At 39.2% G+C, this 13,337-nt stretch overlaps 1 protein-coding gene across 6 annotated transcripts in view; it reads right to left on the reverse strand.

Annotated features, from left to right (window-relative positions):
• Nucleotides 1-13,337, reverse strand: part of NCOA5 (nuclear receptor coactivator 5) — a 29,980-nt gene that overhangs the window by 13,220 nt on the left and 3,423 nt on the right. For 2 of the 6 annotated variants that reach the window (XM_003904663.5, XM_021920990.2), the window contains exon 2: nt 5,879-5,945. The exons of 2 other annotated variants lie outside the window; for them this stretch is intronic. In XM_003904663.5, coding sequence (XP_003904712.1) covers nt 5,879-5,916 — 38 coding nt within the window. In that variant the 5' untranslated portion in view covers nt 5,917-5,945. Of the gene's footprint in view, nt 1-298; nt 10,131-13,337 lie in introns of those variants that run through there. 2 more of the 6 variants (XM_021920989.2, XM_009216010.4) reach the window with 2 other exon arrangements.

Below are 13,337 nucleotides of genomic sequence, written 5' to 3' on the forward strand. Positions count from 1 at the left end.
ACTCAAGATTCAAAGAGAAAGGACAACTGCAAAGTATTTTTGGATTAATGATCGGCAGATAAACCTGCCTTGGGGAGCAGTTAGAAGTAGTCATTAGAGGTGGAATCCAATTTCAAGTGTTCTTGGCAATCAGGGCTGAGAGATAATGATCCTGACAGACCACAGACCACACACAAAGCCCTGGGCTGGTGGAAATGGAGGTGGGGCATGTCATAGCATGTTATTTACCACTTCAGGAGTATTATAAGTGCTATGTTTGGTTCTTATTCTTTTGAATCCATCGAAAAACCTTACTTACCTCTCAGAGTCCATCCCTGCAAGTTGACTAAAACTCTAGATTCGCAAAGTCTGGGTTCAATCTTCCAGTTTGAGAGGAAGATATTTCCCTTTCCCTTAAATAATCTGAAGTCCATGTGCAACAAAACTACTAATTCCCTCTCAAGTGCCTTCAGGGTAAAAATGTAGAAGAGGTGATACTCACAAAAGGAAAAAGAACCAAAGGCATGGTGGAAGTAGGGAAAAGAAGATAATAATTTTCTCAAAAGAAAAGGCAAAGCCTTTTTTCCTTTCTCCAAAAGATAAACACTATGGTAGACTGCTGTTCTTCTGGAGACGAAAACAAAACAAAAAACCCTTTAGGGCTGCTTTAGGACCCAAACAAAGAACTCCTCAGAACAAAAGGGCTCCTGCTGCTGGCCCCAACATATTTTTCAAAACAAGACCACAGCTAACAAAAAGGCAGTAGTATGCTGAAATCAAAGTGCAAAAAGACAAAGCTTCCTGTGGGAGATGCTGGACCTCAGATGATAAGTGGGTTAGAATCAGGTTTCTGGAGCACAATAAGGTTAACAATATCATCCCACAGCACCAGAGGTGTTTTACTAAAGGAACCAAATGCAGCATACCCTGAGGTACTGCATCACTAGAGGATAAAAAGAAACTGAACAGTGGTTAAATTTCAGCACTGGAGTCCACAAACTGAAGGCAGGTGGCAAACACAACTAAAATTCTGCTGCAAATTCCTCATCTATTCAGCAGGGGGAAAAAGGCAAATACTCTTTGCCTTGAGAGGAATATAGTCACATCGCTGGAAAACATTTGAGAGGTAAGGGCGAAATGAAGGGGAAAACAATGGTTCTGGTGACAAGTGATGTGCTTCTGGTAGAATGTGTCTCTTCCTGAGGACTAAAGGGGTGTGCAGAGCACTAGGCATTTGACAGCCTACAGACTAAGAACTGACAGATGATCATCTTAGAAAACTGTGATGGGCTTTGAATTTCTCTTTGGCAACAGACTGAAACTTCATGTCCAGGACGGTTTTCTTTGGCTTTGGTTCTACAGATGGTCAGGGAGGAAGACCTCTGTCTTTTCCTTTCTTTTCTGCAAAGGTCAGCATCCCCTTTTTCCTTTCTGTTCACTGGAATGTCTTCCTTGGGAGGGCCAGCCTCTTTCCAACCCTGAAAAAATCCTTCATTAGCTCTTCAAACTTCTGTCACGGATATACTGTCCACAAATATCGTCATCAAAATGGCTGGCTGCTGTGTGATGTTGATCTTTCACCCAGGAGGGCTTCACACTACTGTTAGAAATGGAGACAACAGACTTGTCCAGAATATTGCCATTAGGTGGAGGAAGGATACGGGGTGCAATGAGGTACCACACCTCACAGACCCAAATTTTATACAAATCCATGTTTTTCCTTAGGAAACACTGATGACCTTCTCCAGCACAAACAGAACTTTCTTATTGGCAGAGGTGGCAGTTGCTGAGAACTGATGACTTCTTCAAGTGTTATTGCAGAGGTAATCACAACCTGGAATTTTTTTGTGGCCCACCTAGAGCTAGTGCTGTCTCACATCCAAGGAGCAAGCAGTAATCAAAGACATTAAGGCCCTGTGGATAAGCAGAAAGCATTTCAGGTCATGTAAGAAACTTGACTACAGCCAGGTTATTTCTGATGAGCCGATACCCAATGACTTTCACCAAAGAGATGTAAGGTTTAACATCTTTCACAAATATATGGGGAAAATCCTCTGCAGAGCTTTGGATGTAGATGAGTTATTCTATTTGTTCTTCTTTAAGTCATTCAGAAGTACAGTCTTACTTCTAGTACCTAGAGGCCACGTCTGCATAAAGATATGCTACAAGATCTGGACTGTCAAGGTGTTGAGCTGAAGATCGTAACTGAGACATCTAAGGCACAACTGGAATCATGATCCTGTCTTTGAAGAAGGACTAATGCTTAGTATCGATGCTTGACAACTTGCATAGTAAGTACGTAAGGTACTCACAGGAGTTCAATGAAGTGGCCCTCAAGAGTTAGATGGTAAGAATTCAGGCTGAAATGTGATCCAGAGTAGAGATTCCTCATGCAGAATTCTGTGCTTGGCTGGGCCAATATTATCAGAATTATACACTGACAGCTGGAGTCATTAGGGAGGCATATTACTGAATAGAGAGCAAAGCCAGCAGAACTGTGGTTTACTGAAACATTTGAAGAGGTGATAATCCTGTGAAAACTCCCAAAGATACCTATGTTAAGTCCAGCTAAGCAAGGTGTCATAAAGGTCTTGCCAGTATGCTTATACCAACATTCCTATTAAACACAGAAAGCGCTAAAAATGTAGAGGTATAACTTAAGGAAATATTTGCCATAGGTAGTGGTTTTTTTCCCCTGTGAACGATGCATCCCCTATGGCTGGGGGCACACAAAATGATTAGGGCTGCCGAATAAAGGCAGTTTGTTGTTGTCAACTATTGATACATTTAGAGTTATCTCAAGGCTTTGATTGGAAGCATGCACCCAAAGAAGGACGTACCTAGTGTTCACCCTCAGTTAAATGATTACCCCTTCCAGGTTAGTTACTTGCTGCTCATCTTGCCTACTCTTTGCAATTTATGTCTGCCCTATTGGTATATCTTAAGAGATAAAAACAGATAAAGTATGATCAGGACAATGATTAAAATGTTAGTGCTATTTTGAATACAATGTTAAACTTGTCTTTTTTTTTAAGGTAAAAAACTAGGATTCTGAATACAATGTTAAATTGTCTTTTTTTTTTTTTTAAGGTAAAAAACTGGGACTCTTAGCTCGGTTTTTAGATGGGATTACTAACTGCGACCATCATTTCCTAAAGCAAATAAACATGACTGTATGGAACTTCATCATGTTAAACAACATGCTGAGGAACGCAGCTAGGGAAATATCACCAAGGGGAAGACGGATTGTTAATGGAATTTGAATTAGTCTAGCTGTCCCTCCTGTTGATTGTAAATAGAGCAGGAAGTCACTGCCCTATCCACACCACCAAATGACCTCATTTTACAATTGATTTCTGAGGAAGGCGATATTTTAAAAGGCCTACAAAAGGTGACCTGTATATTTATATAGTTGGTAAGGAGCTCATTTTATTTTTTGAGACAGGGTCTCACTGTTGCCCAGGCTAAAGTGTAGTGCCGTGATCACGGCTCACTGCAACCTCAACCTCCTGCACTCAAGTGATTCTCCTGCTTCAAAGCCTCCCCAGTAGCTGGGAGTACATGCAAGAGCCACCACGCGTGGCTATTTTTTTGTAGAGATGGAGTTTCACCATGTTGCCCAGGCTGGTCTCGAACTCCTGAGCTCAAGTGATCCGCCCACCTTGTCCTCCCAAAGTGTTGGGATCACAGGTGTGAGCCACTGTGCCTGGCTAGAAGCTCATTTTATAAGGCCCTCTCCAATGTTGTCTGTATGTTTATTTGTGCAGGGACTATTATTAAAAAAAGAAAAAAAAAACATAAAACTATTTCTAGATTGGGGTGAAATTAATATTTTTAATTTAATGCTCTGGCAATGGCTATTACTGGGTTCCAACCAGGGAAGTTGGTCATTCCCCAACACTGCAATGTTTGTTGAACATCTACAACCAACTGGAAATGTTAAAAGCATTTGGTTAAGTATCATCAACAGGATGATATAAAATACCCTTCTCAATCCATAACAGAAACAGGATCTACTCTCTGTTCTACAATGTGGCTTGTTTGTTGTTACTGTTTTTTACGCCTGTGAAAACACACAGACATTATCCAGAGATCACCAAAGATCACCAAATATCATGGAGACAACATAGAGGGGGAGGATTTTACTAGTGGAGTCAGTGTCTTTTAAAGTTACAAATTCCACACTCCTGGTAAGTCACCAGGAAACACACACGGTAGCGCTCTTTGGAAACTGGATACACACCATATTTCCTTTCAAGCCACCTGACAACTAAAGCTTCCAATGGGAACCCTGTACTTCTGACCATTAGATGCAACTCTTACCACCTGTATTCCATTCTGTACTGGGACAGTAAGATAGGACTGCCCAAGATCTGTGGCACGTTAGATGAAGGCTAATGAAAGTAGGCATTATACGGAACTGCTAAGGTTCTGCAGGATTTGTTTATGTTCTTCAGGATACTCACACACACACACAAATCAACCAACAGAGTATTTACCTGCAAGCTGCAGGCATTCCTTAGAGAGAACAGACAGAATACCAATTTACATGCCCACTTCCGCAGAGAAACCAACGAATGGCCAGAGAATGCACACGACAGCTGTGGTATAGCTGAAGCTATGGTATTGGACTCAACTCTGCTGCACAGGCAGAGTGGACAAAGACTCCAACTGAATGAAACCAGCAGCATTACTTTGCCCTTAGGGTCTGCTTAAACTCTGCAGAGTGGGCATGCGTAATCTATTCCCAGTAGCTAGAACTTCACATCCAAGTAGGAGTATATACATGAAACACACAGTAGACATTCTTTCCTATAAGTAGGTAACAAAATACAGGTGTTTTTGTCCAAAAGCAGGACAGCTCTATGTTATGCGTAATGCTCAGTTAGCTGAGTTCACAAGGTGACCAGTGGAGCTACTAGTACAGATGAGGATTCACTGTATGCAGCACTGTCCAGTTCACTGTAGGAAATGCAGTTTACTGTGGTACGTAGTTTAGGTATGTTTCTGGGGAAAATCGGCTTTTTTACTTAGAGGCAAGGCAAAATCCATTAATCCATTTGGGCCCTGAAGAGACATCAGATATGAAATATATCATTTGTATGAAATATATCATATCTGTCTGCCCTCTACACAAAACTGCATCCATTTGTGTGCTGTTATGGGGCCAGAACAACTGAATAGGTATCTTTATTTATGGTGTAAATGGTACCATTAATAAAGCTCTTCTTTGAGAGAAGGGACCAATTTAATATGTATCTTGAGGGTACGCACCAGGATTATCTCTCTTGTATACACTGGAAGGAAGAATACATTGGGAAAACACCCTCGATTTCCGTGAAAGCTAAGAAAAAGGGAGACTTTCGAGAGCTGGAGTGTTTTGCCCTTTTTATTTCCCCTCAAACAGGTAACCCAAGTATGTGAGCAAACAGGGGATCTGCAGCACAGGCACAGCGGTAATCTCTCAAGCAGCACTTTCCGTAAACCTGGGTTAACATCTGGACCGGCAGCCATTTGGAATGAAGAGTCGAATCTCTGCTGCCCACTGCAGTGCAGCATGGCATACACCAATGACTCTGGGGCACTCCTTCTGCTCTGGAGGCTCCCACTGACACGTGAGCTGGGGACAGACAGAGGTTTATCCTCTTCCAATTGCCTGCAACTCATGTTGCAAGCTGAACTTGCTGGATTTGCCACCGAAAACACAAAGCTTCCTCTGTATCTCCTGATGTATGTTTAAAAAAAGCAGCAAGGCCCTTCACACAGGGTTCATGTTCTTATTGTTTGCTTGAGCGTTTCACTTGTTGGGGGGAAGAAAAGACCTTTGGTGTACGAAGCTGGGCTTAACTCCCCAGAGCCCAACTCTCCCAAGGTAACTCACGGCTTCAGGGTACTTTACCTTCGTGTGGGGCTGGGTCTTGATGGAGCCGTATTCATATTTCTTCCTTCCGCTGCCTTATTAATATCTGAAAAGAATAATCAACCCATCTGTTCAATGCTACGGAATAAAAACAAGATCATCAGCACATTTCAAATGAAAGCAACAACAACAAAAAACTACAATGACAACCAGATGGTGTAAGAAAAGCCATTCAGCAGAGACACACTGTCACTTGGGCAATTTTTATTATTGAGTTAAGGTAGTACATTGTCACAGCTTGGTAAGAAATGTCCCTTCGTTTTCTAGTTAACACATAATTTGTCTTAAACTAATTACGTCAATGCTTTAATACCCTGCCAAGCCCTAGACCTGACACGTTCCCTCCAAGGGGAGGAAAAGGTTGTTTTCTAAACTCTTAGAAAGCAGTTGTAAGATTCTTTTTGTGAGGAAGAAAAGTGGGGGGGAAGATAAGGAGAGCTTAAAAAACAAAAGGGCAAAGGTAAATAATTCTATTTTATGTTACTAAGAAGTAATAGCTGGATTTCAGTGTCTTAAAACTTCCAATATCCCATGAAGCAAGGCCTCCTGTTAGTGTGTCTTGTGTTGAATTCCATTGGATAGAATCTTCCGGAATAACATGCAGGAAAGAAAACTGTTATTACTATTTTTAATAAACAAAGAATATGACCTGTTAATATCTACAACCTTCACAGACAGATAACCAAGAATACAGACTGGCATATGGTATAGTAGAGTTAGGTAATAAAACACTACTCATAAGTTGTTTTCATCAGAGAAGGCTGGCATATAGAACTAGATATGGGAGAAAAGCAGAATCACACAAACTTAAAGAAAAGCAAATTTGTAGAGTTAAAGCCTGCTTTACTAAAAACAAAAAATACCTGCTTTACAAAAATTGAAGTGAATAATAAACACCATGTATTAAGAAATCTATGCCCCAAAATAATACCTGACAATTTTCATATGACTTAAAGCTAAATAAATACATTACAAATTTCATACTTCAGATGAATGAAGAAATAAAACTGCTTTCTGCTGTATAGTTTGTTCCCCTTTTTCCGTATTAAACAATGGCGTATCTAATGACATCAAATGGTATTAAGTACTCACATAATTCGAGTGCTTTAAAATAATAACTATGTATTTTTAAAACCCCAACCAGATTCCTATCACATGAAAGACAACAGCAATAACAAGAAACTTAGAGGTCTGGTACAGATTTTATGCTATGTTGCCAACTTTTGAGTTCCTGTTCAAATGAGGGTAATCTTCAACTCCATTTTAAATCAGAAGTCTCTAATTTGTCTAGAAAAATGGCTTCTGACAAAACTGAAGCTAATATAAAGCTAAATAGTGAAGTATATCTTAAATTGATTCCTACCTTTTCAATTAAGCAGACACAAGATATAATCTATTTAAAAAAAAACTGAAAATATTTTCTATGTAAGACTTGGCCAGTAATATCTGACCATAGCTTTGCTACTGCATGCAGTACTTTCACAATTTACAAGTCTTAAAGTTTATAATGGTCTAAATTACAAATTATACAATGACAGGCCTTATAGGGAATATCTAGCTCTATTATACGTAATTGTGAAAAATACTAGTTCAGGTTTACGACTTACTGAGTCTGTTCCCTTACTGTGTACCACTTTCTAATTATATAGGTTGGCTATGATTCAGAGAGAAATATAATATCTTTGAGTATTTTAAGTAGTTTTCAAGGTGTCTCTGGAATACACTGGGTGTGTATTAAGATTAAAAAATACATATAACGTAATTTCAGCAGGAGTTCATATATTATTAAATAGTCTTGTGAATAAAGAAAACTCACATCTAAACACTGACTAGACTGGGCAAACATTCAGGTGAGAGTACAACACATACAGTATTACTTTAATTGGTAGGTTTCTATTACCAATAATTTGCCCTCTACATATGAAAAGGAGTATTACACTGTGTAATTATAGCCAGTTTTGTGAGTACCTACATACAGGACAGGGGAAATCACATGGTCATGTATACTATATCTTTGGGACAAAACCAGTTCTAGTTAGAATGAAGGACATAAATATTTTACTTTGAAGCTGGTGGAATCTTTTCGTAATTACCTGAAAGATTAAAGAACATTCAAGATTATATCTTTAAACCATTTTGATTGTAATTAGCCTCCTAGTACCTATTTTCATTGGGTAGTCCAAAGTATTTATATTTGACGGCATGGGATGTTGGGATGTTTCTTCTGCAAAAACAATAATTCTCAGATCATTGTCTCATTTTAGGGTTTAAACCTTTAGTGTAGTATGTCAAGTGTTTGTTTATTCATCTCTGTTTAAGAGTTACTTAAATTTCCATCTTGGCTGATGTATGGAGAAAATAAGACCCCAAATTTTTTTCCCCCTAATAGAATTGCTCAGATTAGGGTAGGGCTGGGGAGTTTTGAGAGTTGTAAAAACACAACCACCAACATTACTGCCAATCCCCATACACCCAAAAAATCCTAACACACGTGCACATAGAACTTCTGGAAAATCCACGAGTTCAGAAATACATAAGAATAAATAACTTTAGGGAGTTAATCACGAAGAGCAAAGATTTAAGAAGAAAAAACTTGCCTCATCCTAATTTTTTGTCACAGAATTTGAAAACCTGTCATTTGGAGGCAGGGGGTTCATTTAAACAAGTTTTTCTTTGAAAATGTAAATATTGGGGCTGCTAAAGCACCAACTCAGGGCTTTAAATAAAAGGAAGAAATCAGAAAACAATCCAGAAAACATGCAGGAAATGGCAGAACCATTTTAAATCACAAAAGAATAGGTTGAGGAATTCCCAAAGACACAGTATCTAATCTATAGTTCTACTATGTATTAAATAACCAGATTATTTTCTAAATCCTTAAAGAGAGATATAATCAACATCAAGGAAATAGAAATGGTGTTAATGTAAAGAAGGGAAAAAAGGTAGAAAGACAATTTGGAGATCTTTCTGGACATTAGATGGGGAACTATGACTGGAGAAAAATTAATCAACGAGGGAAGTGGCAACTTGGGAATCTCTTCCAAGGGGAGGTGTAACGTCTCCTCTGAATAGAAAAGGGAAGAAATGGTACTTCTTTCCTCTTCTGCTATACTTTATTCTGGCCAACTGCCCTTAAGACCAAAAGTCATCTCTCAATGTCTTCTCCACTTCAGTTTAGGTGGTACTTCTATACTTTGTTAATTATATTAGTAATGTGAATATCATTCAAAATCATTATAATCACCATAAAGTGCTTTATCTTGGCCTGAATATCTATAGTTTCCAAGTGGTGGTCTGAAAACAGTTAAAAGCACTTCTCAGCTAAGAATTTTTTGACAAGAAAAAGAATTTTTTGACAAGAAAAAAAACTGGAAAATAATCTAGAAAACATGCTGGAAAAGGCAGAACCATTATAAACCACAAAAGAATGGGGTGAAGAACTCCCAAAATATATAATATCTAATCTACAATTTTATTTTAGACTAATATGTCAGACAAGGTTCATAAAATGGTCCTTGGATAATGCTATAAATAAAAATGCATGCTTATTTCACTCATAGTACCAAGAACTACTTTGTTCTACCTATTTTTTAATTGTACAATCATAAAACAACTCTTTTTACCTTAAAATCAGATTTTATAGTTCACAAGCCACAGCCACAGAAACAATGAGGACTAGGAATAACAAGAGTGGTGTTAAAGAAAATTTACAGGAGGCCATTGCTTTGGACTGAGCTCCTGAAATAGCCCCAAAGACCAAATCAAACTCATGATGAAGTTTCACGTTATCAAGTCAAGACAAATATCTTTTTACTGACGTTCTACAAATCAGGGGATAAACAATGGCCAAATCCACAAATAGGCCAGTTTCAGCCAGCATGATAAGGAAGTCTGCTCTGCTTTACCCTTCACGAGAAAAGTAACTTTGAAAAGACCAATCCACTTTTTGTTCCTTGTCTCTGCTTTCTTCAGCTCCCTTTTCTGTTTATAACGCCAAACTCCTCTGCTCAGCTCATTGGAACACTTGTTCTATTTTACAGAAAGAGGTGTTGCCCGATTCTAGAGTTACAAATAAAAGCCAATTAAGATCTCTAAACTAAGGGTGCTGTAATTTTGTCTTTTGACAGCCACATGAACCACAACACTTAGTGACAGTACCACCACTAGCTGTTTTTACCCAGAAGCCTATACTGTTTTTTTTTTTGTTTTTTTTGTTTTGTTTTTTTTTTTGAGACGGAGTCTCGCTCTGTCGCCCAGGCTGGAGTGCAGTGGCCGGATCTCAGCTCACTGCAAGCTCTGCCTCCCGGGTTTACGCCATTCTCCTGCCTCAGCCTCCCGAGTAGCTGGGACTACAGGCGCCTGCCACCTCGCCTGGCTAATTTTTTGTATTTTTTAGTAGAGACGGGGTTTCACCGTGTTAGCCAGGATGGTCTCGATCTCCTGACCTCGTGATCCGCCCGTCTCGGCCTCCCAAAGTGCTGGGATTACAGGCTTGAGCCACCGCGCCCGGCCCACCTATACTGTTTTAACAACTGACTACAAATGACATGAAACTCTCTAAAAGACTTCGTTGAAAACCAACTAACAATCAGGAATTACTAAAGTGGAATTACATGCTGATAAAGACAATGCCACTTGGAAAACCACACTGTTGACAAGACAGCGAATATCACACATTAAATCCCCCAAATGGGGAGGGGAAATGACAGGACTTCTCACTAAACTATATTTATGAAGACAACTTTGACGATATACTGCAACATCAGGGATATTGTAATGAGTTTTATTGTAACAAGTCAGGGATAACAGAATGCTATGCTTGCTCTTTCTAAATCAACCCTTTAAGTTCACTTTGAATACTATACTTTCCCTCATATTTGATTATCTCCTTTATTCTCTAATTAAAATAATTATTACACCTTTAACTGTATTAGAATCTTATTCCTGGGAACAGAAATAGGGGAAACAATAGTTTATACCTTACAGAATGCTTACTTTGTTCCTGAGCCTGTGTACTAAGAACATTATGTGTATTATTTCATTCAATCCTTTTACAACTCTTGGAGTTAAGTACCACTATAATTTCTACTTTGCAAATGAGAAAATCTGAAGCTTAGAGAAATTAAGCAACGGGCCACACAATTATCAGGAGGCAGAGCTGAGACTCAGACCCAGGTCTTTCTCACACCAAAGTACTTAAACATTATGCTATGCTGCCTCCAACAGGGAGTGGAAAGACATACTTTCCATTTAGAATATTCTTGCTAGGACTCCCTGATCAAATACCGATGGAACCTGGAAAAGGTCCAGTCTATGTTAGACACTCCATTGCTTAAATGCCCCAGAGACACCCAACAGATTAGAACCTACTTATTCAATGACCACTTCAGTTTCTATTACCTCAAACTACAATATTTCTGGGGTTTGCTATTAACATTCACCATAACTCTTCTGACAAAAATTACCAACATTTCCTACCCTTCTTATTCTTTTAAGGAAAGGGCATTTGGCTGGGGATAGCAAATCTGAGCTGTGGTCCTAACTTTGGGAAATTTACCCCAATCATTTGATTTCTCTGAATCTGTATTCCCTTTCTGACAAAATGGATATTCTGCCTGTGTTGGCTATGTTGACTCAAGGAGAAAAATCAGCCGAGAAAAAACTGTTTTGGATTTGCAAAGGTTGAGCTAATCTAAACTACAAAAAGAGTCTGAGCTGCAAAAATTTTAAAATACAGGTTTATTTAAAACCAGCAAATTTTCAACTAAACTGTACAAGTGGAGAACAAGTGATGAATTTGAAAAGGATAGCTTATAATTAATACATTGAATGCTTCACTGATTCATAATGTCAAATGCCTACTATGTGTCACACATGTCCCAGACCTTACACATGTGGAAATGACACGGCTAAAGTCCTTGCCTTAAAGAAGTTCATTTTTACAAAAGACAGGGTCTCAGCTCTGTTGTCCAGGGTGGAGTGCAGTGGCTCAATCATAACTACTGCAGTTCTGAAACTCCTGAACTCAAGGGATCTTCCTGCCGCAGCCTCCCGAGTAGCTGGGACAAGACGCATGCACCACCACACGCAGCTAATTTTTTTTTTTTTTTTTTTGGAGATACGGTCTCCCTATGTTGCCCAGCCTGGTCTTGAACTTCTGGGCTCAAGTGATCCTCCCACCTCAGCCCCCAAAGGGTTGGGATTATAGGCGTGAGCCACCATGCCTGGCCTGGAGTTCACTGTTTATTTAACAAAGGAGAGGCACAAGTATACAGATAATTACAATATAATATAAAGTGGGATTATGGCAGAGATAATGGAGTCCTAATTTTGTGTATGTGTGTGGCAGGTGAGAGGAACGCAGCAGAGGGGAGACTGGGAAGAATGTGTGTATGAAGCGGGTAGGGGTGAACGGGAGGGGGAGGAGGCAGGGAAGGCTTAAAAATAACATTTAAACTGGGTCCTGAGGAATGAGTGGGAGGTTACCAGAAAGAGAAAAGTCATCCCAGAACATACAAAGGTAAAGGAATAGTGTGAAGGACATATTAAATTAGAAAAACTACAGGAAGTTTGGTGTTGGGAACTTGGGGATAGGAGGAAGAAAAGAGAGAGGAATGACATGAAGCCAGAGTTAAGACTAGATCCAGATTGCAAAACACTTTGCTATGGACAAGGAAGAATCTAGTGGCAAGAGGGTCTATTGGGGGCTATAAACTGAACTATCACAGAGTCTCAATGAAGCCAAATTAACGAAACTTTATGTATATTATCCCCAAATATGGTGAGGGAGTATTTAAATGTAAGACATTCAAAATATTGCCCATTTTAGTAACGTTCTTCAAAGACCATTGGTATGACACTGAAGGAGAAAAAAATTGAAAAAGTCATGATTTTACTTTCAATAAATGGCTCCCAAGTAGCTAGGAAACAGGTGCATGCACCACCACCCTGGCTAATTTTTTTTTGTAGAGACAGGGTCCTCACCATGTTGCCCAGGTTGGTCTCAAACTTCTATCAAAAGGGACCTTCCCACTTCAGCCTCCCCAAATGTTGGGATTACAGGTGTGAGCCACTGTACCCAGCCTTAAGATACCTTACAGAGCTATATGAGACAAGACATTCTGTTTTTTAATGCAACTTAAGCTACCCTGACCCTTGCCTAAAGTTGTCTGGTCTCTACACAGGATGTCTGGAAAAGTTCTGATTCTTATGAGGTGAACTATTTCCTTAACATAAAATTGGTCCAGTTGACCTATTATCTCTTTTTTTAAGTGAAAGGATAAAGAATGAAGATGACCATCCCCATATTCTTATCTAGTGGTAACAAAACCACCATTTAAAAAGCAGCACGCATGCTGGTATTATATATTTAGCTATCGATATACTTCATATTTCTCTAATGTACTGCTGCTTGAGACAGTGGCTTTACCCTGATCCT

Source organism: Papio anubis, chromosome 16 (assembly GCF_008728515.1).
Source record: "Papio anubis isolate 15944 chromosome 16, Panubis1.0, whole genome shotgun sequence".
NCBI classification, from domain to species: Eukaryota; Metazoa; Chordata; class Mammalia; order Primates; family Cercopithecidae; genus Papio; species Papio anubis.